The sequence below is a fragment of the Phoenix dactylifera genome, chromosome 16 (genome assembly GCF_051530095.1).
Source record: "Phoenix dactylifera cultivar Ajwa chromosome 16, Ajwa_hap1_PhDact_Kaust_v1.1, whole genome shotgun sequence".
Lineage (NCBI taxonomy): Eukaryota > Viridiplantae > Streptophyta > Magnoliopsida > Arecales > Arecaceae > Phoenix > Phoenix dactylifera.
Window position 1 is genome coordinate 1755949 of NC_143205.1, and position 24174 is coordinate 1780122.

Here is a 24174-nt window from a genome sequence, read left to right on the forward strand (position 1 = left end):
ACTCACGTTAGAGTTATATGAAATCAAATGCCCCTTTGACCTAAAAAAAAAAAATTGGACATAGAAAGTCCCGTCAAAGAAAATGAAGGCAACCATGTCAACTATTACTAAGGTTTTGAGTGATAGCTTAGAGAATGTACCCCAATTTTTCCTGTCCACGAGCAAAATCTCAAACTAGGAAGCCCGCATTGAAAATGTAAGATAAGCAAGTATATTGTTTGAGAGATAATTAGTGGATGATGGTCTTTGCTTTAGGCTACTTTGCAGCTTTTAATATCTATTAGAGGATGTAAGTGGATCGAAACCATCCAAGGCAACTCCCGGAACATCTTTCTTCCTATGAATCATCGCAGTTGGTATCATTAATGCGGTGTCCTTTGGAATCACCAGATTTTCTAAGATGTATCTTGAGCATCCATTCTCTTGATCATTACTATGGGCTATAGAGCCCCAAGGCTTCCAAAAAGACTATGGTAAACATGCAAAAAGATATGATTACCTAATCACTGGAAACGCACAACATGCAGGAGGAAGTATCTTGTGTTTGAAAAACGCACCAATTTTTAGCTTGCTGAAGATATCTGCATTGGAAATTTCTATTTCGCATTCTCCATCCCCTAAGCCTCTCCCGCCATTCCTTGTTTGTACACAAGAACAGTCGAAGTTAGCAAATGAGAGGCAGTCTCCTGCCCAACAAAGAAGAATGTCTTGCACTCATCTATAATTGACCTTCTTGCTTTCAACCAAAGTTCTGATCTGCAAGACTCCATCATGAACCCAAGCAGATCACTTCCATAGCTGGATTCCTTGGAATCTAAGCCGTGTATGACATGCATCAGTGCATTCCTCACTCTTCTTTCTACCATCCACTTATGTAGATTTCTCCTAGTGGGAAGATATCTGCTAACAAAAGATATGATTGTAGCTTAGATTTGCTAATTCATACTACAGGATTATCTTGAAAGAATAAAAGGAGAACTAAGTTACTTGTAATCCAAGAACATTTAGACAGAAGAGTTTCTGCTGCAAGCATCTGGATCTCTTTCCGTGCCAGAAAGACCTCCTTTCCCATAACGAATATTTTCATATCATAGTAGAAATGGAGCTACATGGGGTTTGTCCACCAAGAATTTCTGTATACAATAGTATCAGTAGAATTCAAGGGGAAAAAGAAACCCTCAGGAGAAAAAAAATATATCATTTTTTTACCGAGAATTTATTGATTTGCTGATGCAGAGATCAAGAAAGACATAGGTTAGGGAACCTTCCTCCTCTAATCTTAGACTCGTTGGGGAGGCTATAAAGGGTTCGGGAAACAGTGGTGTCCGTTTCATTTCCAAAAGACAGCAAGCAAAGACGGACTTTGGTGTCAGCAAGTTGTCAAACTTCCATGGAGTCAATGTTAATGAGATGAGAAACACAGCAATCATCAACAAATAGAAACTTACGGATGCCTATAATGAGTCATATATCGAGCCTTTGGCCAAGTTACCTTTTCTCATTCTCGAAACATGATCAGATCATGAAGTTGAGTTCAAAGAATGAACACATCAGAGAAGCTAAACTCACAAAGTGCCCAAGGAACCATAGAATCCGTTCCAAATCCCTCTCAACTCTGCAGCACAGTCAAAATCAATTGGTGGTGGGCAGATGATCCAGTTCAAAAGTTTTTAAAGGATTATCATTTTTAGTCTTCAAAATTTAAAGTGATAGCTTGGCTTCATTGATCCTATTTGCCTATGTAACTCATAATTTGTAGTGAATTTCGATTGGTTGCAATGATGTCGAAAAGTTTTCAGTTGATTTGTAGCAAAGATCGTAGATTTGCTGTGGGAATGTGACATCCAGGGCCATCTATTTGCCATGCCTGTGAAGTAATACAATTCTTCATGCATCTTTTTGGCAATGCAAATATTAGCCTGGATGCCTGGGTTTGATTCATTCAACATACCTCATACAGATGGGGAATTAAGAATTTCCGATTGCCTCTCTTCAACAGCTTCAAAACGGAAATAAATTCTTCCGAACAAACAAAGTTCAGCAAATTACGGCATTAGCTTCATTGGGCCTATTGAAGCACTTGGACTGGTCGGTGAGGCTTTGGAGCTGAAATACATAGGAGTTCATAAGAGCATATTATTACAATTAAATAAGCCTAAAAAACAAGACAAGAGTCAAATTAGCCTAAAAAACAAGACGAGTCTCTATAAAAGACATTGCAACTCCTGTGAATTCTGAAATGATATATGAATGTTTTAGAAACAAGTGCACGCCATTATGATTGGAGGGTGTTAGCTTAGGTTCTGCCAAATTGATCAGGGTAGCTTAAAAATTCATATATATAGACTGTCAGATGACTAGAAAAAGAATTAATCCACTAAATGCTGGGAATGCATTCTCTCAAATTAACCAGCACTTCCTGGAGGTCCATGCATCATGTCGTGATGAAACATGATCAGGAAGCTAATCATGGTATTAAAACTTCTTGTCACTCTTTTCAGTATTTCTTGCACCAAGAATCAAGTTTCTTGAACCAAGGAGATTCAGTTGAAAGAAATTGGCGGATTTTCTATCAGAAAAAGGAAAAAAAAATAGACAGGTTATCAACTCCCTGAACATGATCAGGAAGTTCTGAACTTGCAGCATGTAGGTCGGCCTATATCTAAACCATGCTTGTCATGCATCAAACCAACAGGAGTATGCAAGTGTGTGCATTTCAAGTGATATGGATTTTATGAGTGTAAACAAGCCGAGCTCGATGAAGCCTTGGTCCAATCAAGCCTGGATTGAAATTAATTTCGAGCTCGAAATGCTTGTTCAAGCTTGCTTTGTTTATTGAGCTCAATTCGAGCCTAATTTTGAGCCTAACCAAACACAAGTCTAAACGATCAGCTTGCAAATCCTTATTCAAGCCAGAAATTAATTCAAGCTTGATCAGTCTGAATTAGTATTTAATGGATTCAAACATTAAAACATATACCAATAAAGGTCTTAGTTATAAAGAAGAATTAAAAAAAAAAAACTAAAAATGTTTATTGACTATGGTGCTCTACAGAAATTGAGCCTTATTAAGCCAAGCTTGAACGGACCAGGTGTTTTATGGCTTGGCTTGAAATTATTTTCAAGCCTGTTGCTGGTTCAAGCTCAGTTCATTTAGTTTCAAATCAAGACTAAACCGAGCTTATATTGGCCAAGCTCAAGCTATTCATTTATTTTGCCACCTCTATATGGATGCAGCTGTTTCTTGCTTTAAAATGTTCTTCTGATCATCTATAGATATGATGCAAAGTCAAAATTGGCTTACTCATAATAAAATCTGTTAGGGTGATGCAAAGACACACAAATACATATCTGTGATCAGTTGAGGAACGAAAATTGCGGAACTTTCATAAATATGGTGGTGAATCCTAATAAAAAATGTATCGCGCTTGTGAGACAAAAATATAAAAGAAGAAATTGAACCTTAAGGGCTTGTTTGGCATCGCTTTTATTTCTTATTCCTTTTTTTTAAAATAAATTACAAAAATCAAGACAAAATTCATATTTGGTACTATTATTTTTATTTTCTATTTTTGTACGATTGCTTTCATTATTTCTAGAAAAAATGAAAAAAAGAAATTCTTACTTTCAATATATTCAAGAATAAAAACCTCATGCTTTTTACCGCCACCACCAACACCAACGATACGCCGCCACCATTTGTCGCTAGCATTGCCACCCTCACAACCACCACCATCGCTAATGTTAGCGCCTCCACCACATCGTTGGCATCTCCACCACCATCACGGTCGCTAGCATTATCACTGTTGTCACCACCTCCATCACACCACTGCCATCCTCTTCATCGCCTTTGTCACATCGTTGATGCCCTCATTACCATCACATTGCCACCAACTCCACCACTACTGCCATCACCTCCACCATATCACTACTGCCATCATCGTCACCTCCCCACTATACCACCACCACCGCCTCCACTATCTCCACTGCAACTATTACCATCTCCACCACCATCGCAATGTTTGTTTTTTTTTAAAAAAATGGCAATACAAAACATGTTTATATTTTTTAAAAAAATGAAAAAACAAAAGGAGGATTTTGTTTCTCTGTTTTTGAAAATAGAAAAAGTGAAAGTGATGGCAAACAACACCTAAATGTTGGATCAAGTATATACGGGATCCAATAGCAGATAATATCATAGTAGTTTATGGATATATTTGTTCAAGAAGATTGCTAGTGTCATTTAAACTATGTGGATTAAAATAATTTAGACTAAGATGTATAATATCTATAAGGTGTTCCATTTTGAATTTCAAATCTGTCAAGTTCCAACTACAGTGAATGATTAATTCATCATCATGGTCATTCTTGATTTCAAGCATTTCAGTGAGTGCTACTTGTTTGATGTGTACATTGGATGGTGTAACAATAAAATATTGATGCTTTTATAGATTTTTAAACATCATCGCAAGTGCAAATCACAAAATTGATGATTTGCAATATTTGTATAGAATCAAAGAGATCTTTCTTTTTTGTTTTTGAAAATACAATCAAAGAGTATTAACATCCGGAAAAGTAATTAAAAAAAGAAAGGCACTAGCAATGTAGGTACCATTTATCTTCTAAAAGATTAAAAAGTATTAGTGTTACATGTTTTACCAGTTGTATTGTTATCAAAGTACATGACATTTTGCAAGTACCTACATCTTACAACAAGCTCCAAAACCACTCCTATAATCATATTATGTTGGATTAGTCTCGTTCTTCATGGAGTCTTACACTCTCCCAACATTAGAAACCTGCAAAAACTAATGAAAGTATCCTAGAATCTAATGCATATCCAAGTCATCAACCTGCCTCCAATATGGATTCTTTGAGCTGGCCTCGAGAGCATCTAACATTGTCTAAAATTACGACTCACATGAACAAAGGAAGCTGAGTACTGAGAGCTGGTACACCTGGCCCATGAAATCATGTACTATTTCGAAAAATTTAAAAAAAAATGGCATTGATGAATTGGGGAAACATAAAGAGGCTTCCAATGTAAAGAAGATTGTATGATCAAGTGTGTTATTATGATGATCTAGTAGATGGTCCACCAAAATTGTGTGATGGACACAAAAATATTAAAGAGGGCAAGGAGCGAGAGAGAGAAATTTTATCAGGTTGTGCTAGAAGTGAACCAAACCTTGAAGCTGAGTGCTGAAAGGTGGTACATTTGGCCCATGAAATCATGTAGTACTCCAAAAAATGAAGGAAAATTTACATTGAAGACTTGGAAAAACATAAATAGGCTTCCAAGGTAAAGGAGATTATATGATCAAGTGTATTACTATGATGATCTAGTTGATGGTTCACCAGAAATTGTATGACGGGCACTCACAAAATGATTAAGAGGGAGAGGAAAGCAAGAGACGGAAATCATATCAGGTTGCACTAAAAGTGAACCAAAACTCACATTTGGTGAACGATTTGAGAAGATATCTACATAAATTGTTGAATTATGACTCACTGACTCTATCAAAAGTAAGGTTTAAGCGAGCCATATTATGGATGCACTTGTGATGCATGCCCCAGTTCATTTTTTCAAAATGATGCAGAAAGTTAAGTTCTATGTCATAAGACTAGAAAATTTTTGGTGAAACATGGATGGTTCATCATATATAATAAGATCTGAAAAAATAAGAATTATACTACATGACCGGAGAAGTTTCGTCTAGCTGATTTACAAAATTGCAGTGAAATGCAGAATTCAACGATTATTCTTCAATTAAGCTAAGTTACAATGGACTTGTAAGAGAGGTCGAACAAATCAAGAAGGATGACAATGATCTCCATGAATCTGTGTAGATTTGCACCAAAAAGTTCAATCAGGGAGGGGACCTTTTTTTCCCTTTTTCCTTGTGTCCTTGATCAGAGTACTTAGGGAAAAGTTCTAGAGCTCTTCTCCATGGATTTGGAGAGAGCATTTGACAAAAGCACAACAGGAGTTGATGGAAGAAAGGCATATGACAGAGTTAACCATGCAATGGACATGTATGAGAAATTAAGTAATTGGTAACATACTTTCTGAGACAGGGAAATCCATCTACTTGAAGTCCAAATCACAGGACAGAAAAATGCTTCTGGTCCGCTATGCACACATGAAACATTCATCATGCCCATAACTGCTGATTTGGCAATTGAGGCCCTGTGTATAGAAACAATCTTGCGAGTTGCACCAAGCCCCTCTTGCCACATGGCAATTGTTTGTCTGTAGATAACATCAGTCCCATAGCATGACTCTTACATGACACCATTGAGCCTCTATTCTGCAGGAACCCACCATGTGGCATGAACAACTCCTAGTGGGAGGGAAAATAATAGTTCTCCCAACACTACATTTCCACTGAGGTATGAATTATGAACTTTATGTTGTTCTGCAATACCTATTGGTTGTTACTCATCTCTGAAGACCTATGCATGTTGATCTAATGTAGGTTATTGTGACTCAGATTTTAAAGTAGTTTCAGACGATAACTTTAGAATTAACTTTACAAATATTAAGGAAATTTTAAGCTAGTGGTATGTATATGAAGCCAAGATGTATAATGGCCAAAAGTACCATTGGGATTTCCCTGTTCGTAGAAACTTCGGAAAAGAGCAATTGCCTCTTCCGACATGAGTCCCCCGGTACATTTGAAGCCCTTATGTGGTAAAACTCCTTCCCTGCCATGAAAAGAGAGCAATTTAACAAACCAATAAAGGAATCTATACCAAAACTTTGTGATATTAAGTTTCTGGATGTGAATAACAAAGCACATAGAACTGAACTAGTTTATCCAAGTCGAGGCACACGGTTGATTAACACCAAACTCGTTGGAAGTAGTTTGCAATAAGAAATTGAATTGTTCAAGCATATTGGAAGCATTACTACTAGACATTGGTAAAAAATGAGTTGTTTATAAATTTAAATAACATTCAATCGGGTTTGATGCAAACAGAATCCTACACAGGACAGCAATTCTGGAACAACTCAAAAAATCCTGGTTACTTCTTGAACAGGAGAAAGGAGGAAACCGTAGGTAATGAATTATGGTTCCAGTATAAAAATGACAAGAAAAGATATAGGTTCAGAGTACTGACAATTCTCAATTCAAACTAGTCCCTTACTGAAGCAAATGGGCATTAATTATGCATAGAATAAGTCATGAAGATTTCCTTCAGCAATAACATGGTCCAAATTTCATACCAAAATATAAGTAGAACATACTAGGAAGCCATGATGACCTCCTCAAGTAGAAACAAGTGTCATTTTAAAGAATACACCCCCAGTAGATAAAGTTCGTAATTAATAAAATGCCAAATATCATTGAAACTATGGTCTGCCGAACCGGTCTGAATCGGCCAGTTCGGCCCGGTACAGACCGGTCCGGCGTGGAACCGGTACCCAGACAGCGTGGATACCGGTTCCAGCTATTTTCGGGCCGGTACCGACCGGTACGCATGCGTACCAGCTGCATACCAGTCTCGTACCGACCCGTGCTGATGCGAACCAGCCGGTTCGCACCGGTAACAATTTTCTTTTTTTTTTCCACAACGCGTGTGCTGTGGATTTTAAGCTACAAGCACGCGCACTGTGGTGTGAGGGCGCGTGGCCCGAAGGGCAGAGCGCCCCGTGCGCAGGGCAGGGCCGCGCTCTGCGCGGTTTCACGACGCGCGGGCGCGATTCCCCGCATCGAGAATCACCCCACGCGTGATTCCCCTGCCCGCACGGGGCAGCACGTAAATGCCACAAAGTGGCATTTAGCATAAATGCCTTTAATGCCACTCTGTGGCCAGCTCGAGCGCGTCCGCGCGCGTCCGTGAACCAAAAAAAAAAACAAAGACCGGTTCGTACCAAACCGGTTCTGGAACGAACCGGTCTCGAACCGGCCCGGTAGGCGACCGGTATGCCTATCGGTACCGGTTCAGCGTACTTTGATTGAAACTATAGTGACCGTTTAAGACTACAAATTCTAAACAGATGGAGATCACTTTAATGTAGCACACCATTTTGGAAGCAAACCTGCACAAATTCTTGGAGCCGCTTTTGTGTAGCGACAAAATAGATCCACATCCTCCAAATTTGTCATTAGCACAACCATAGAATACCTCCCTTATTCCTGTCCAAAGAACCAGAACAGTGATCACATGATAACTGTCATGACTCATGACTCATGAGTACGCTATGTAAACTGGAAGGCTCAAGCAGGCAAAGTGAGCTAACCAAGAATGGATAAGGCTGTTGCACACATTATACAAGGTTCACATGTAACATAAAGATCACATCTTGAAAACTTTTCTGCAATTTGTGATTGGTCAAGTCCAATCTTTTGCCACTTTTCAAGAAGAATATCAATGGCTTCCATTTCTGCATGTCTAGTAGCCTAAAGATAAAGAATAAATAGAGAAAAAACAAAAACTGTTAAACAAGAAAAATATGATTATTTGACAAAAATCCTTTCTTTTGATTTCTAAGCATCATACTTTTTCTATCAACAATAACTAACTTCCATGTTCCAATAAACACACAATAAGAATTTAAACATCTACGCTTGAATAAATTATTCATTGAATAAACAGGCTATCAACAATTAAAAATAGTACTACAATATATGTTATATGTGTATATATAGGCACACAATATGCATGTGTTTGTGTACTTGAGGTAGACCAGGATCGAAAGACGGCGGGGGCGGGGGGATTTAGAGACGCCTAGCCTATGCGCCAAATGATTGAAACTAGGTATTTTAACTGGCCACCTAAAGATGCAGGCTAGGAGTCTCCAAATTATATGATTTTTTTATTTGTAAGCAGTCTAGAGGTAGTAGATTGCATTTAATCATTCAGATCAGTGTACCCCCCTCTTCCAATTTCACCCGATTGGATCCAACTTCATATCCAAGCAACCAGAGCCTAGTTCACCCACATATATTCCATTAAGGTCCATTTTAACACCCTTATCTTTCATTTATCCTCCTAAATAGGCCAACCTTTTACCTGCCAATTTCCATTCTCCTTTTTAAATTCATTGATTTTTAAGGCTTTATATGTTGATGTGTATTTAACCTTTAAGGCTCAACATTTACATGGTTTCAGTTATAATCACAGTCTTAGAATATTGTCTTTATACCAAATGAAGTATAAACTGAAAGGTTATTGACAAATGCCCTAGATATGCCATTATTACCCCTTCTACTTACATTTAAAGCACTGATTGAATGATCAACATATCCTCCAACTTTATTTTTACAGGAATGAACCAGAAGGGTGTTTAGGTGATATCATAGCTATGCATGAACCATCTTCATACACCCTATACGGATGATATCCCAATCATACTTGTGCATCTCTCTCTCTCTCTCTCTCTCTCTCTCTCTCTCTCTCTCTGCGCACATAGGTGTCTTTCTATGTGCGCATGTCTGTGGAGGAGAGAGAAAGAGGGGGGAGAGAGAGAGAGGAAGGGAGGGAGGGAAGGAAAGGAGAGGAAGGCTACAATATAGTGCTGAATTCGAGCTTGGCCCTCCCACCACTACTAAGAATTTGGAAAAGAAAGAAAATAGTTAAACTTGAATCTTATCAGTTAGGAAGTCATCTAAATAGAGAGCCACCATACACTTCGTGTTTCCTGGTCTATGCATTGAGCAATTACAAAATTGACAGATTTAATGTTAACATATAATGGTTTAATTTAATTTGTGGTTTAGAAGTGTCTAAGAATAGGATTTCATTGCACAAGTGCTTAACATATTAAATCATGATCAGAACTGTAGACTCTCAATTTAAATTGCATTCATGCCTTTTGGCACTCCACTTCCTCTAGGTCTATTTCCAAACTAGCAAATAAGAAACCTATGGAACATTAAGTTTTTTCTTATTGGAAATTGTAAATGTTGTCTGCCATACCTAATACAGTGCATTCTCAATTTAGACAGCCATCATGTATTTCAATTGATATATAAGCTCAAATTCTTCCACTATAATTGTACAAACAAAGTGAAATATTTGACATCTAATTCAAACATTATTTACATCTAAATAAAGAAACCATGCTCAGTATTTCTTCTGTGTAGGAGAGGCAGCAGAGAAAATTAACTTCTTTCCTTAAGATATATATCTACTGATTTAATATAATATAGATGGGAAAAAAAAGAAATAACTAGTAAAAGAACTTAAAGATCAAAGCAGAAACCATCTTAGTTGTTCCCAAATCAATACATACATTTCGTGTGACGGTGGTTCGGTTGCTACCAGAGGAAATAACTTTGCCATCCTCCACAATAACACAGCTAGTAGCAGGAAAAAGATAGAAGAGCGACAACCTTAGTGAGATTGACATAAAATGTTATAAAATAATAGCATGACATAAAGTGCATAATTGAGCAGAAATTCCTTGTCAAACAAGGAAATTTCTCAAAAATATAAATAAATTTCAGGATGCAGAGTTAACAATAGGTACCCTACAAATCAAAAAAAAAAAATCTTGCTTCATACGCAGGTAATAAAAGTGATGTACAAAACCAAAACATATTTGCAAATCTTAAATGTATGGGAGGATTCAACCACAAGATGGATATCATCTGCATTTAATTATACCATTGGAGTTTCAAAATATGATGTAGGCACAGGAAGCAAAAAGAATATACTGTTTTAGTACCAATATTGTAAAAGAATTTTGTAGGAATTGCCTGCTTTATTTTTGACTTTGCAGATTCAGACCGCTTTGTTTTAAGAATGGCCCTGTTTTGGAATTCAAAGATGCTCTTGCCTCTGGCCCCACAGATATACTCTCGCCTCTGATGGTGCATTGCATGTTTAACAAATATGTTCATTCTGGATTGAGAATGTCATTCACTATGAAAATGTGAGCAATCAACACTGCTTCAACATCTGAAGTGTTATGTGTTGGTGCCTCGGCAAGAACATCGAAGCGGCCCAAAGCGGCAATCAGGAAAATAAAGTGGGCCATTTTTGTGAAATCCCCATATAATAAAATGCTATATAATGGTTATATTAAGAAAAGGTGGCTGAATGCTGGAAAATGGAAACTAGCTAATTATTAACAATACTGGATATTTTGGCTATTGTTTTAGAGCTCACAACACAAAAAACTCATTATTTATGCTAACTAGTATATTATTTGAATATTTTTTCCCTTTCACTGTCAACCATCATTTCAGTCTTATTCATGAAAAAATAATAGAACCAGCTTGAAATCTTGTATTTGGCATTCCAGAGGATCAACCTGTGATGATTGGAAAGTTGAAAGCAGTACCCAAGTTGCACTTGGACAAAAGTAACAGAGAATCAGATGAAAAGGTACGTGCACAAGAAACAAATATTGAGGAGGCTCTAGTAAGGAGAGGTGATCCAACCTATCTAAAGAGGTCTTCTTAGTGGAGAGGAAGATCTAAACTAACAGATACAGAAGTTTTGCAAAGAGATGTTTGTATACCATCATCAGGCACCTGCAGATGTAAGTGATGCTTTAGTCTCAGCATATAGATGAGATAACTAGAACAGTTTATAACTACAATTCATCTTTTAATAAAGACATTATGACTATCTCTTTACAGATAAATAGAGACAAACATAGGGCCGCTGAAAACAATTGCATTTGGGTCCATTATCGGTTATCTATCTGCATCCATATTTATTCAGCAGATACAGATATGGATATGGATATTAACTAGAACTTGCATCTGCATTTGTTCTAAACAGATATATATAAGAATGAGATATTGATCATATTCATATTAAATCTAAATTGGTATGGATATTAATTGGATATACTTCAGATACAAATTAGAATTTTGAGCAAAATTTGATAATGCAACATTCGATTATAAAATTTAGGCAAAAAATGTTCTTAAAAAGTAAAGAATGATAACTACCTTGCATGGAGTCCTCATATAACTAACAGCCTTCATTTTGGTCATTATGAATGTATGCTCATGTATTTCAATGTTAGGAAAATCCCTATGCACAGTTGCAATAAAAGAAGATTTTTTTATTGATCTGTTAATTATCAGGATATCCAAACTTGAGAAAATTTCATAGTATCTATGCATCTGAATACAAATTTAGAAGGAAAAAAACCCTTAATATCCACAATTTGAATCCAAATCCAGATTTAAAAAAAAAACTTATAATCCACATCCATATCTTTATCCGGAAAAAAAAAGTTATCGCTCTATCCAAATCATATACAAATCCTGTTCAATTTAAATTTTTCTAACTAAATCCAATCTGATTCTGATACCAATTCAGATACTGTTGGATCTATCCCACTTTCAGCCCAAGATGGAAACAAGGATATAAGTATGTTACACCATAGGACTATATGTGTCAGTTTCCAACAAAGAGATAAGTATGCTATACCTTACCAATTGCATTTAGGTACTTGTTTCAACAAACAAGAGCTAATCCAGCAAGCATCTAAAATTTCAGTTTTGACAAGAGTTTGAGAGAAAATTGAAAATAGAAGAACTATGATTTCTCAGATTCACAGTTTCTAGGAAGTCATGTAGGAGGTTGCACTATTAAATGTATTACAAAGTGATATATTAAATTTTTCTTAGCAGTCAAGATCATGACCTTGCACTATTATCACTAGTTTGGGAGAAGAATGAAGAAAGACATTGAGTACATCCCCACCTCTTCAAGGCAGAAGTAAGCTTTCTTTATCTATTGGCTCATTTCTTCTATCAGTTCTCATAAAATATTTCTTTGCCTTTTAATTAGCCAAAGATATGTATATTCGGAAATATTAATAAACATTAATAAATCTCTCAAGCTATAATCAACAAGACCTTTTTGAGTCTACGATAGTCAGATATTTTTCATATGTTTCATGCAAAACATGTGGCTTGTAAGAAACCATATGTGTATGAAAGGTAAACAAGTTCCATCACAAATGATGCATGATGAGTAGTATCTAACAACCCAAAACTAAATCTTCACAAAAGACATTTTACTGCAGATGAATATTTTTAAATTATGCTTCTCAAGGAAGGAACCAGTTGCAACCTATAATTGTACCTTAAGGTAGGAACCAGTTACTACTACAGAAGATATTACATACATATTTATATGTAACTATTAGATAGAACTGTTATTTAGAAAACTTATAAGCTTAAGAATTGGGTATAAATTCTGGTAGCTTAGAGATGGCATTGCCTTAAGTTTAAGTTTGGACTTTGAAGAGGTTAAGTTATTGATAAGATCATAAGAGGGTGTCTGCTGTGTACACAACTGAAGAATAACATCCAAACTTGCTTGTGCCAAGTACCAAGCCAAATGTGAGAGTTTGCTATCATATCTGATGAAGTTTTACTTTCAGGGTACAACCTCACATGACTAAAGAAAACAAAGGAAAATGGAGATGGAGATCTCGAAGGAAAGAAGTAAATTGTTTACGGTAGATATCAAGGTTTTAAATGCTCGTACAATGCACATATTATTTGTCCATCAGAATGGTATGGTATTGATATGGTACCAGCATCAACAAAATGCACCGAAACTGACAACATCAAAGAGAATAAAAAAATGTGTACTCCAGTATGCAGATATTCAGATGGTTTTCATGTCCCCGCACCCATTCCAATGCCAGTTTGCATTGGAATAGTATGGTACCGTTCAGTTTTAGCAATTTTTCAATCCATGGCAGCAATAGTCTGTACAGCTTACAAGAGAATCATGATGTATTTGCAAATTCAATATCATTTTGAATTTGTAGGAATTCTAGATCAACAAATTTAGAAACTATCCCTAGAGATATCCTTTGTGAACTGAATCACTGCAATTATATAAACATCTTGGTTCATGATCTAATAATAACAAAAGAAATATTAGGTCAACAATTTTAAATACAAACATGGATTATATACTTCACGCTTGGCTTTGGGTTAGAACAAATTAGATAAAGGTAAGTACCCTCCTTGAACCATAAAAACAAAATACCACTTTGAGAATTAAAAACATAAGAAACATAAGCAGTGATCCGAAATTAATGTAGTTGTGGTGCTCTTAGAACAATAATTACATACTGAAGGAAGAAAATTAGCCTTGTTTGGGACTGTTGTTGGTAGTGAAGATTTTATAGATTTTGGGAAGTAAAGCTTCTACAGAAAACTGTTTGCTATTTGATAAATACATTTCTAAAGTGCCATGAAACTTTAATATATGTTTAGTAACCAAACTGAGAAAGTATTTTGGTGTAACAAAATGACTACAAAGGATGTTGCACAGTATTGTACAGTAGAGTATAATACAATATAATATTACATATTATTACATATAAAAATATTATTACATAGTATGATCTTGTTATAGTGTAATATAATGTAATATATTATTGTAATATAATATAATGTAATATGATATAATATTATTATGATGTAATGTAACATAATATTATATTTATATTACAATAATATGATATGATATGATATAGTAATTAATTATTATATTATTACGACAGCATGATGTAATATAATAATGTAATAATATATTATATTATATTTATAGTATAGGATTATAATATGATATGATTGATATGATATAATATAATATAAAGTAAGATAATATAATGCAATAATATAACTTGGTTAATGTTTGTGCATTATGTTTCAAGCAGATATAGATATAAATATGAGATTTGTTCACGAGCATTCCGGTCATCAAGAGAATTTCATTAAAATGAAAACATCTTTCTGACATCTACCAGAAAACAATTTTGGGAAAAGGCTCCAAAATGGAGCTTCTTCCAAGTAGACCTTTTCAGTTTTCTGGCAAGCCAAAACAATTTTCAGATTTTTTTACCAAACACCACCATACCGTCCAAAAGTGCTTTTGAGGGACTAGAAAGTTTTTTCTGGCTTCTCAAAAGTTTTACCAAACAAAACATAAGCCGCATGTAGCCATCATTATCTCTTAACAATATCCATGGCTTGTCTTTGGGTTAGAATATGGCAGATAAAGATTCAAGTATCCTACTTGAACTAATATAAAAGAACTACTAATTTGAGAATTAAGAACACAACAAACATAAGCAGTGATCAGGAGTTAATTGGCCCAATTGTGATTGTTTTTCAGATAACAAATACATATGAAAGGAATTTATTAGTTACATAACACCATCATTGTCTCTTAAGAATATACATGCACTCAGTAACAAGTTTGACAAGAAACCATCATTGACATTATCAAAGCAGTAGAAATATTGACACCAAAAATATGACTTATACCATCTACAAAGCTAGTATCGACCAAGGTCGGAGGAACTGGTACCGGGCACCGTACCAGTTCTCCGGCGCCAGCGAGACAACTCGGTACGGGCCGTGCCGGGCCCGTACCGAGAAAGGGCGTGACACCGTGGGAGAGAGAAAAAGAGAGAGAGCGAGTGAGGGAGGGAGGGCCGAAGGAGGGTGACGGACGCCGGCGGAGGGCCAGAGGAGGGTGACGGATGCCGGCGGAGGACTGGAGGAGGCCGCAGTAGGCGAAGCCGTGGCCGTTCCGTCTTTCGAACGAAACAAGGGTTCGGTCGCAGCCTCCGCCGGCCCTCCGCCGACATCCGCCACCTCTCCTTCTCCCTCCCTCCCCCGCTCGCTCTCTCTTTCCTTCTCCTTCTTCGGCTCCGGTGAGTGTCTCATTTTTACAACTGAAACCGTACTAGTGAGTCACTGGTACAGCTCGGAACGGGCGGAACCACCCGGTTCGGGACGATTCCGCCGATCTTGGTGTTGATATATAGTATCTACAAGCTAGGATATTAAGGATGACCCATATAACATGAGTCATTTGCGATTGGTACTAATACAAAACCCTTCTCCCATGTATTAATCTTTTTTAAATAGGTAAAAATCTTGAAAAATGAACAAATTTATGCTCCTAATAAACTGTGTACTCCTTGTGAACTTTATTTGAAAAACGAAGCAACAATTTAATAATAAAATGTTCTAAAAGAAATACAATTAACTTACCCAACAGGGATTTCAAGGTTGTCCAATGCAAACTTAGCCTAGGAAATAGGAGAAGAAAACAAGCAACAATGAGGAGACAAAATAATTTTCTAATATTCAAAACATATGGCATTTGAATGAAGCATTAGCATAAGAGAATCGAATATGGACAAGCCTTGGTATTTTGTTTAATATAAATTAACATAAATCATCATTGAAATAAGGCAACCCCAGCAAGCAACTACCATAGGATTACTTGTAGCAAAACAACAAATAAGCTAAGCTCACTATGATCCACAAAAGTGCAACTGCCCTCAAAACTTCATTAGTCAAAAGAAGAAAGAGAGATAAAATTGTCATCCTAGAACATAACACAACTATTTAACAAGAATGTCTATCGGAGATTATAAACAAATAAACAAATATATCTGGAAAACCTTTAGCTTAACCAAAACAGAATCAAAATTCACCAAATATGCACCAAAGGTTTCGCTGAGCTAAATGCAACTACATATAGTACATGTCTATAGTATATCAGCCAACATAAATAACATCTAAGAAAAGCATCTAGTTTCATTAACATAGGTTGTTCCATGGATGTAATGGCTTTTCTTTTATTAACTCTATTAGCCACAACTTCGATTGTTCTTTTAGAAATCCCATTAACCTATGAAGGAAATCAACAAGCTGTCCGGCGACTGAGTCATGTATTTTCATGGCCTTAAATTTATTGACGCCTCTCTATGTGCAGGTACTACCAGCAATTGACAGTTTCAAGATGGAATAACCCATAGTTTGCAGCTCTCTCCTCTATGTTGCATTTCCACAGGGAGAACGAAGAATAGATCCTCACCTTTAGGTTGCTTAGGAATAAACAAGGGAATGAAAATAAGAAAACAGAAAGAAAGAGAGAAGGCTTCTCTCAATCGATCAAGAGGAATATAAAAGAGAAAAATAAAATTGGAAAAGTATGAAGTCTACAGAGCTTTGAGCGCACTTAGCTGTATTGGGCTCTAACTGAAATCTGACAATAAGTAGACCACTCATCTGAACATTGGTTGTGATAGGCACAAAGAGAGAGCGCCAAGAATCCTTATAAAGGGCCTTCTCAACATTCAACAAGCCAAAAAAAAAAGGAAAAAAAAGAAAGTAAAGAAAAGATCTTAATTGGCCTCCAACATTTGAAAACACTCACACAGGCTCCTGTTATTGATAAGCCTTAAACAATGCAAATAGAAATGGAAAATGAAAAAAAAGGAAAAAAGGAGAAAACCCACATATCAGAGGCATCCTCCTAGGACAAGGTGAAGCAAGTGTGCACACGTTTGTGGCATGTAGCCTAAAAGCCCATGGTTCTACACAAGGTACGCGAAACCGACTGAACCAGCCAACCGCAGAAAAGGAAAAAAAATCGACGCGCGCATGTCCGCATTTTAAATGCCACTCTGTGGCATTAAATGCCCACACGGGGCCACGTGGGCCCGCAGCCCCATGCGAGGAACCGTGCGCGGGCATAGTTCCCTGCGCATGGAATCGTGCGCGAGCACGAGCGATTCCCTGCTCACGCCGTTCGAGCAGGCTGCCCCGCGCATGGACGCCCCTTTTTTTCCTTTCTTTTCTTCTTCCTTCTTCCCAAACTCTCTTCCTCTCCTTTCTTACCCTTTCTCCTCCTCTCTTTTCCTCTCTTTCCCCCTTCTCCCGCGAACAAAGAAGGGGCGGTGATCCTCATCGGCCCGAGGGAGGAGGTCGGCCCGAGGCCCGGTGCGACAGGTAGGCTTCTTCTCCTCTTCCTCTTCTTTCTCTTCTTCTTCCTCTTCTTTCTTCCTCTTTCTTCCTCTTCTTCTTCCTCTTCTTTCTTATTATTTCTTCCTCTTCTTTCTCTTCTTTCTCTTCTTTCTTCCTCTTTCTTCCACTTCTTCTTCCTCTTCTTTCTTCTTCTTTCTTCCTCTTCTTTCCTCTTCTTCCTCTTCTTCTTCCCCGGTGTCAGTATCAGGCTTATACCGGTTCGCACTGGTACCAGGTTGTACCAGTGCGAACCGGTGCGTACGGGTAAGGAACCGTTCGGTTCCGACCCCAAAGGGGTCGAAACCGAATTCCATGGTTGTACCGTACCGGTGCTGGCCAATACCGGTACGATACAGACTGAGCTGGTCGATTCACCTTAGTTCCACCAAAAGGGGAACCAAGGGAAGTCTCATATATGTGTATGAAAATTCCCTAATTTTGCAATAAAAGAAAGCAAGAAAGCTTTGAAGCTTAGAGAATTTAAACAGCCACTCAAGAGAGAGAGAGAGGGAGGAAAGCATCTAGAAAAATTCAAAAAAAAATCAATAGCTCAAATTCCAACACATTTAACTCTTAATGCGAGCATATAAAAGACAGTCTCACAACTACTAGAAACCACGATTGTTCTAGTTCTTTCAATCCTAATGATCTTTTACAGTGAAAAGCATGAAGTCAATAAAAAGTTGAAGCAAACATTAGCAGGCTAAGAGTACAAATCTCATTATGATCCTTAAGTTTTAGAAATGATAAACAAATCTTTGAGATTGCATTTGTTTGAAGTTGTCTCTCACAATGAAGACAACAATTCTATCATGGATGCCTTGTCCGTCCAAAAACTTTTGTGGATGACTGAGGTCCTCTTCTTACTTGCGCTGGACAATCCTTCCAATATTCGACCTACGTGCATCCTACCTACCAACAATTTTTCCACCCCCCTTTCTTCTCACCATTCACTAAGGTTCTCTTTCTCCATAAGCATCCAACAAAAGTACCAACAACACCGGTGAATAAAAAGAAATAATTTCAAACGGTCAAACAGGTAAAATCAGGTTTAAGTGTTTTTCCTGCAATTTAATCAAGATATATACGTGAAAGTAGCCAAGAAAACAACAAAACATGGTATCAAGAGCCCATATACAGAATATAAAATGTCTAGGCACTGAAAAAGAGGTCCATATTACTTGAATGGCATTAAAACAAAACAGATTGTTTCTAAGTGCTCATGATCTATGAGACAAACTTCAACATACATGCTCTAGAGCAAGCTCCATAAATTTATGCATCAACAAGGCCAACTGTACTATAACATGCCATGTTGCAGAGGTATGGAAATAAATAATAAAAATTAGTGATCCCATCTGTTCAAATGATACACTATTTTGGCCCGCATAACATCCATGAGATTTAACTTTGGATGCTGAAGATGGCAATCAATAATGAGTAGTCATTCAAAATATTCATCAGATGTGTACAAATTGAAAGTAATAGAGAGCAATGTTATGCTAATGAATGATTATAAGCTTTAAGAAGTGCACTTTACAACTAAACACTTGAAACATGCAAAGGATCAACTCAGCCATACTCTTTCCTGACCAACCAAATCTTAAAGAAAAACAATCTGCAATGAACCCACAAAATTACCATATTAGATGATAATCATAATAGCAATAATTCAAAAGGCAGCGCACAATCCCATTCAATGAAAAACTTTTTTACTAGTTACAACTTCAGTATTACTATTTCTATTTTTTAAGGCATTTATTTAACCTTGCTTGGAGCTGTTGCTTGGTGCGATGATAAAAGGCTTGGACTGATGAGGGCAATAACATGAGATCAAGTCTTGGGCAGCCGTATTATGTAAATGATACCAAAGGTTAGGTATATCCCCAATCCAAACCTATGGTAGAGAACATAACTAGGCAATGACCACAAATTGCAGAGACCATAACTAAGCAATGGCCACGAATTGCAGGGACCATTACTAGGTAATGTAAACCTACTTAAACTTGTGCATGTATGTGAAGAGAGGTGCCGAGAAGGTAGAGGAAGGAAAGGAGAGTACCTAGTGGCGGCTGACAAGCAAAGAAGGGAAGAATCGAGCTCATACTGTAATCAGCATACAGAGGGCTAGCTTAATGCCCTTATATGGAGGCCCAAAAATAAGCTCATCCAAACCTAGTCTACATTAGCCCAGAGCTTAGGCACAAGACTAGTCGAGTCATACACTCATGGCCCTAAATTTATTGAAACCTCGGTATATGTGCAGATACAACCAGAACTTGGCAGTTTGAAGTATGGTTTAGAGTAGTAATATCAATTCCTATATAAATACTATGCTGGTGTAATATCGATACAGATTAACTCGTGGTATTGACACTCGATGCAACCCTATGCTAAATATTTGTTTGCTATCTATGTGACATGATATGGCCAGCATTGGGTGTTTTGATTCGATATAGTGAACCATTCTTTCAAGAACACAAAATAGCTGAACACAAGCCTATAATACAAAATACAAAATGCCTATACACTAAACAAAAGGTCCATACTGCATCGCATAAATGGCATTAAAACAAAAAAAAAAAAACTGGTTCTAAGCGCTTATAATCTATGAAACGAACTTTAATATACTTGCCCTAAAAAATGCTCAATAAATTTAAGCATCAGTGGTGAATCCATTCCTACCGATAATGCCATCTAACAAGATATCAGAACACGTCATGTTGCAAGCATATTAAAAGAGAAAAAAAAAGAGACAAAAAGATCCTCACATGAGCCTTCTTGACATGCAGCAAGCCAACAAAAAACAAAGAGAGGGAGAGATAGATAAAAAGATCTTAATTGGGATTCAACATTTGAAAGCACCCACATAAGCTCCAGATATCAGTAAGCGGGATGAGCAACAAAAAGAGAAATGAAAAATGAGAAGTCTCACATGTCAGAGGCTTCCTCCTATGAAGAAGGTGAGGTGAATAAGGCATGTGTCTATAGCACGACCCAAAAGCCCAAAATTCGACCAAGAGGTATTCAAGGGAAGTCTCATACATGCACATTTACAGAAAAGTCCCAGATTTTCCAATACAGCACCAAAAGAGAGAGAATTTTTTGAAGCTTCCAAAATCAGAATGCCTGCTCAGAAAAAAATAGAGGCAAGAAAATATCCAGAAAAATCTTGAAAAAAAATTTATAACTCAAATTCGAACAAGTTTAACTCTTCATACAAGCATATAAAGAGGTGTTTCGACTTATACTAGAAAGTACAAGATCAGTACTTTGAATCCTGATGATATTTTACAATAACCAAAAATATATAGACAATAAACAGTTGAAGCAAACTTTAGTTGGCTAAGAGTACAAATCTCATCATGAACTTTTGAGATTGCACTTGTTTGAAGCCGTCTCACACAAAGAAGATGGCAAGTCTACCATGAATGCCTCATCCTTTAGACAAATTCTATACATAACTAAGGTCCCCTTCCTATTTGGGGTGGATGATCCTTCAATATTTTCACCACTGATGCATCATTACTGAGTTTCCCTTCCAACTTCTCCTTCTTCCTTTCTTTTCACCATTCATTAAGGTTCTTTTTCTCCATGAGCATCCAAAAAGTACCAATGAGTAAATAGCAATATTCATAGACTGTCATATTGGCAAACCAAGGAAAAAAACAGGTACAATCTTTTTATGTTGTTTAATTAAGATATATACACAGAGCTAGCCAAGAAAACAACCAAACATGAGCCCAACAGATAGAAGATAAAATATCTATGCACTGAATAAGTGCTTATAAACAAAACCAACTAATTCTAAGTGCTTATAAACTACAAAATGAATTTTAACATACCTGATCTAGGGCAAGCTCCATAAATTTTAATGTAGATGGTGAATCTGCTCCCACTGACAATGCCATCTGACTAGATATCAAAATGTCATGTTACAAGCACATATAAGTTAAACAAAAAAGTGATTCTACATGTTCAAATGTTATACTATTTTGGCATGTAACATCCATGACCTCTACTTTGAATGCTGAAAATAGTACAGTAATCAATATTAAGTAGTCAATCAAATTATTCTTCAGACTTGCCTCTGAGTTGAAAGCAATAGAATTAAAACTAGTGTTATAAGCGTCATTAAGTACACTATGATTGAAGGTTGAACTATGCAAAGGATCAATCCAACCATTACCAACCAAAGCTTAAGAAAATAATCTACACACACTAAACCATCAAAATCAACCTGCCAGATGATGATTAGTTGTAGTACATAAGAAAATGTGCAATTCCCTACAAAGAAAACTTTTTACTTATTACTCAACTTCATTGCTCAAGTTAGCCCCAAGAAGAAGAGAAAAAAAAAACATATTCTGTTTCTAAATCTATTTCTATTTTTCAGGGAGGCATCTATTTAACCTAGTAAAAGAGAGAAGTGCCATGGAGGTGGGATGGGGAAGGTAGGTACTGGATGGCCAATAGGTGGAGGAGAAGAATCGAAGATGATTCGAGCCCAAGGCAGGCCCAAAAATAAATTGGGTCAAGTATTTAGTTTGCTCCAGCCCAGAGGCCTAGCCTAAGCTAGTCTAGTGAAAGGAACTGCAGTCTTCTCTTATATACACACATAAAAACCAATGATGATCAAAAGAAAGGTGAAGGCATTCAATGAAGAAACAGAGCGAGAGAGAGCAGCCATCTAGGAACCACTGAACATCCCAATCGTGGATCAAGAGAAAATGGAAACACTTCCATCGCAAAAAAAAAAAAACAAAAAGTTCCCAAAAACTAAAATCTTAATTTGTATACATTATATTTTATTGGGATTAGGTTAGGACCAGCTAGATGTTTTCTTTGGGAAACATTAAAAAAGATGTATATATAATTACCTCTCAAACCCTTTGGCCGACAAAAAGCTCCTTTCAGATTGAATTGGACAGAGCTAGAGTTTTGGGACAGAAGAGAGGAGCAAGTGAGAGCACAAAAAAAACCCTAGCCAATACCGACTAGACCTATTCAAGGGCAAGGGCAGGCCGGGTTCAGGCCAGGCCCTTTACAAGGCATAGAATTTTGTTTTGACGGCAACATAAGGCTCAACAGGGCCTGGAAATGGTAGTGCTACTTTCAGTGTCACCAGAATCATGGATCTTTCTTTTTTGTTGGTAAGAACCAGAGAGGATTCTGAAAGAATTAAAGAAGTTCCAGAAACATTATATAATTTACAACGCATAAATAGCTTGGGGTTTCAAGCGATATCAAATATGTACCATGTAATGCGGTGGCTAGCATCTATATCCTAAAAGGTAGAAAGGATTTTAAGATCTGATCATCTATATAAGGAAGAATTTCATCAACCAGATTAGTCCAATGGATCACAGACCATTGAGGAGGGCAAGATTATAGTATTTCCTTCCTCCTTGGGACGAGGAACGAGGGATGCCGACTTCCACGCCCCTCCTCTTCTAACGGAACCAACGCCATCACCATTACAGCCATTAATGATAGAGAGAAACTGCTCTCTTGCGAGAGATCTTTGGAGAGGAAGAGACGGGAAAAGAGCTTCGTTCCAATTACCTCCTCTCCTCACCAACATCTGGTTTGCCGCCAACATTCTCTTGTTATTATTCTTACTTTCCAACTTCTTATAAAACTATTTTTCCAATCAAGATAATTACAGAAAATATTTAAAAAAAACAAAAACAAAAACAAAAGCCCTCTATTTCTGCCCTGTATCACCATCGCCCTTCCTTTATCCTTTTCTCTCTCTCTAATTCCCTATTTCGTGATCTTTTCATAAATCTGGTGGTCAAAGCCTTGAGGAAGGGAAAAAGGAGGGGGGGAAAAGAAAAAAGAAGAAAAGAAAAAGAAGGGAGGAAGAGAGAGAGGAGGTAGGAGAGAAAAACACAGAACAATTTCCCGACCAGCATTCGGAGTTTCTTGGTTCTCACCTAGTCACCTTTCCCAGGCCGAGGGCTGCGGTTGAGGGGGAGACGACGGCGGCGACGAAGGCGGCACAGTGGTTGATCGGGAGAAGAACGGTAGAAGAAGAGGAGGAGGGCCGTGCTGCTCCGGCTGCGACGGGAGAGGAAGACGATGAGGAGGGCAACTGCCGGCGACGATTAGAGAAGAAGAAGAGGAAGAGGAGGTGATCTTGAATCTTGATTCTCGAAGACGAGGAGAAGACGAGAAGGGTCTTCGGCTATTTAAAAGGTGTAATTTACAAGAATGCCATGACTAAGTTTTGCTGTTTAATTGGTGACCCGAGGAGGTGAATAGGCTTTCTCATCAATCGGATGTCGATCGTCGGGTCTCTCTTGCTAAACCCGACAATCAAAATCATGTGGTTGAGATTCTTCCGAATTGCTAGTTCTTGTTCATTTAAAAACATCAAAAGCTGGATATGTGATTGTTCGAA

At 37.2% G+C, this 24174-nt stretch overlaps 1 protein-coding gene across 2 annotated transcripts; it reads right to left on the reverse strand.

Annotated features, from left to right (window-relative positions):
- Nucleotides 1–1803: 1803 nt before the first annotated feature.
- On the reverse strand, nucleotides 1804–23957 carry EMB2191 (Cytidine/deoxycytidylate deaminase family protein). 2 transcript variants are annotated; one of them, XM_088712842.2, is made up of 8 exons: nucleotides 23708–23957; nucleotides 21614–21683; nucleotides 16005–16042; nucleotides 10244–10310; nucleotides 8249–8408; nucleotides 8048–8144; nucleotides 6605–6708; nucleotides 1804–2106 (listed from the first exon to the last, which is right to left on the reverse strand). In XM_088712842.2, exons 2-8 carry the CDS (start codon nucleotides 21677–21679, stop codon nucleotides 2069–2071), a joined length of 570 nt encoding a protein of 189 aa, XP_088568968.2. In that variant the 5' UTR covers nucleotides 21680–21683; nucleotides 23708–23957; the 3' UTR covers nucleotides 1804–2068. The 2 variants fall into 2 exon arrangements, with proteins under 2 accessions (XP_088568968.2, XP_026663999.3); XM_026808198.4 differs by having other exon boundaries at nucleotides 21614–21679; nucleotides 23708–23956.
- Nucleotides 23958–24174: the final 217 nt, after the last annotated feature.

Excerpts from the sequence above, each read along its gene's own strand:
- EMB2191 (XM_088712842.2), bottom strand. The coding sequence starts at position 21,679 with ATGGCATTGTCAGTGGGAGCAGATTCACCATCTACATTAAAATTTATG. Across the intron at positions 6,709-8,047 it reads GGCTCCAAGAATTTGTGCAG|GGAAGGAGTTTTACCACATA; the intron begins GTTTGCTTCCAA and ends TTTTCATGGCAG. Across the intron at positions 2,107-6,604 it reads CGAACAGGGAAATCCCAATG|CTCCAAAGCCTCACCGACCA; the intron begins GTACTTTTGGCC and ends TATGTATTTCAG.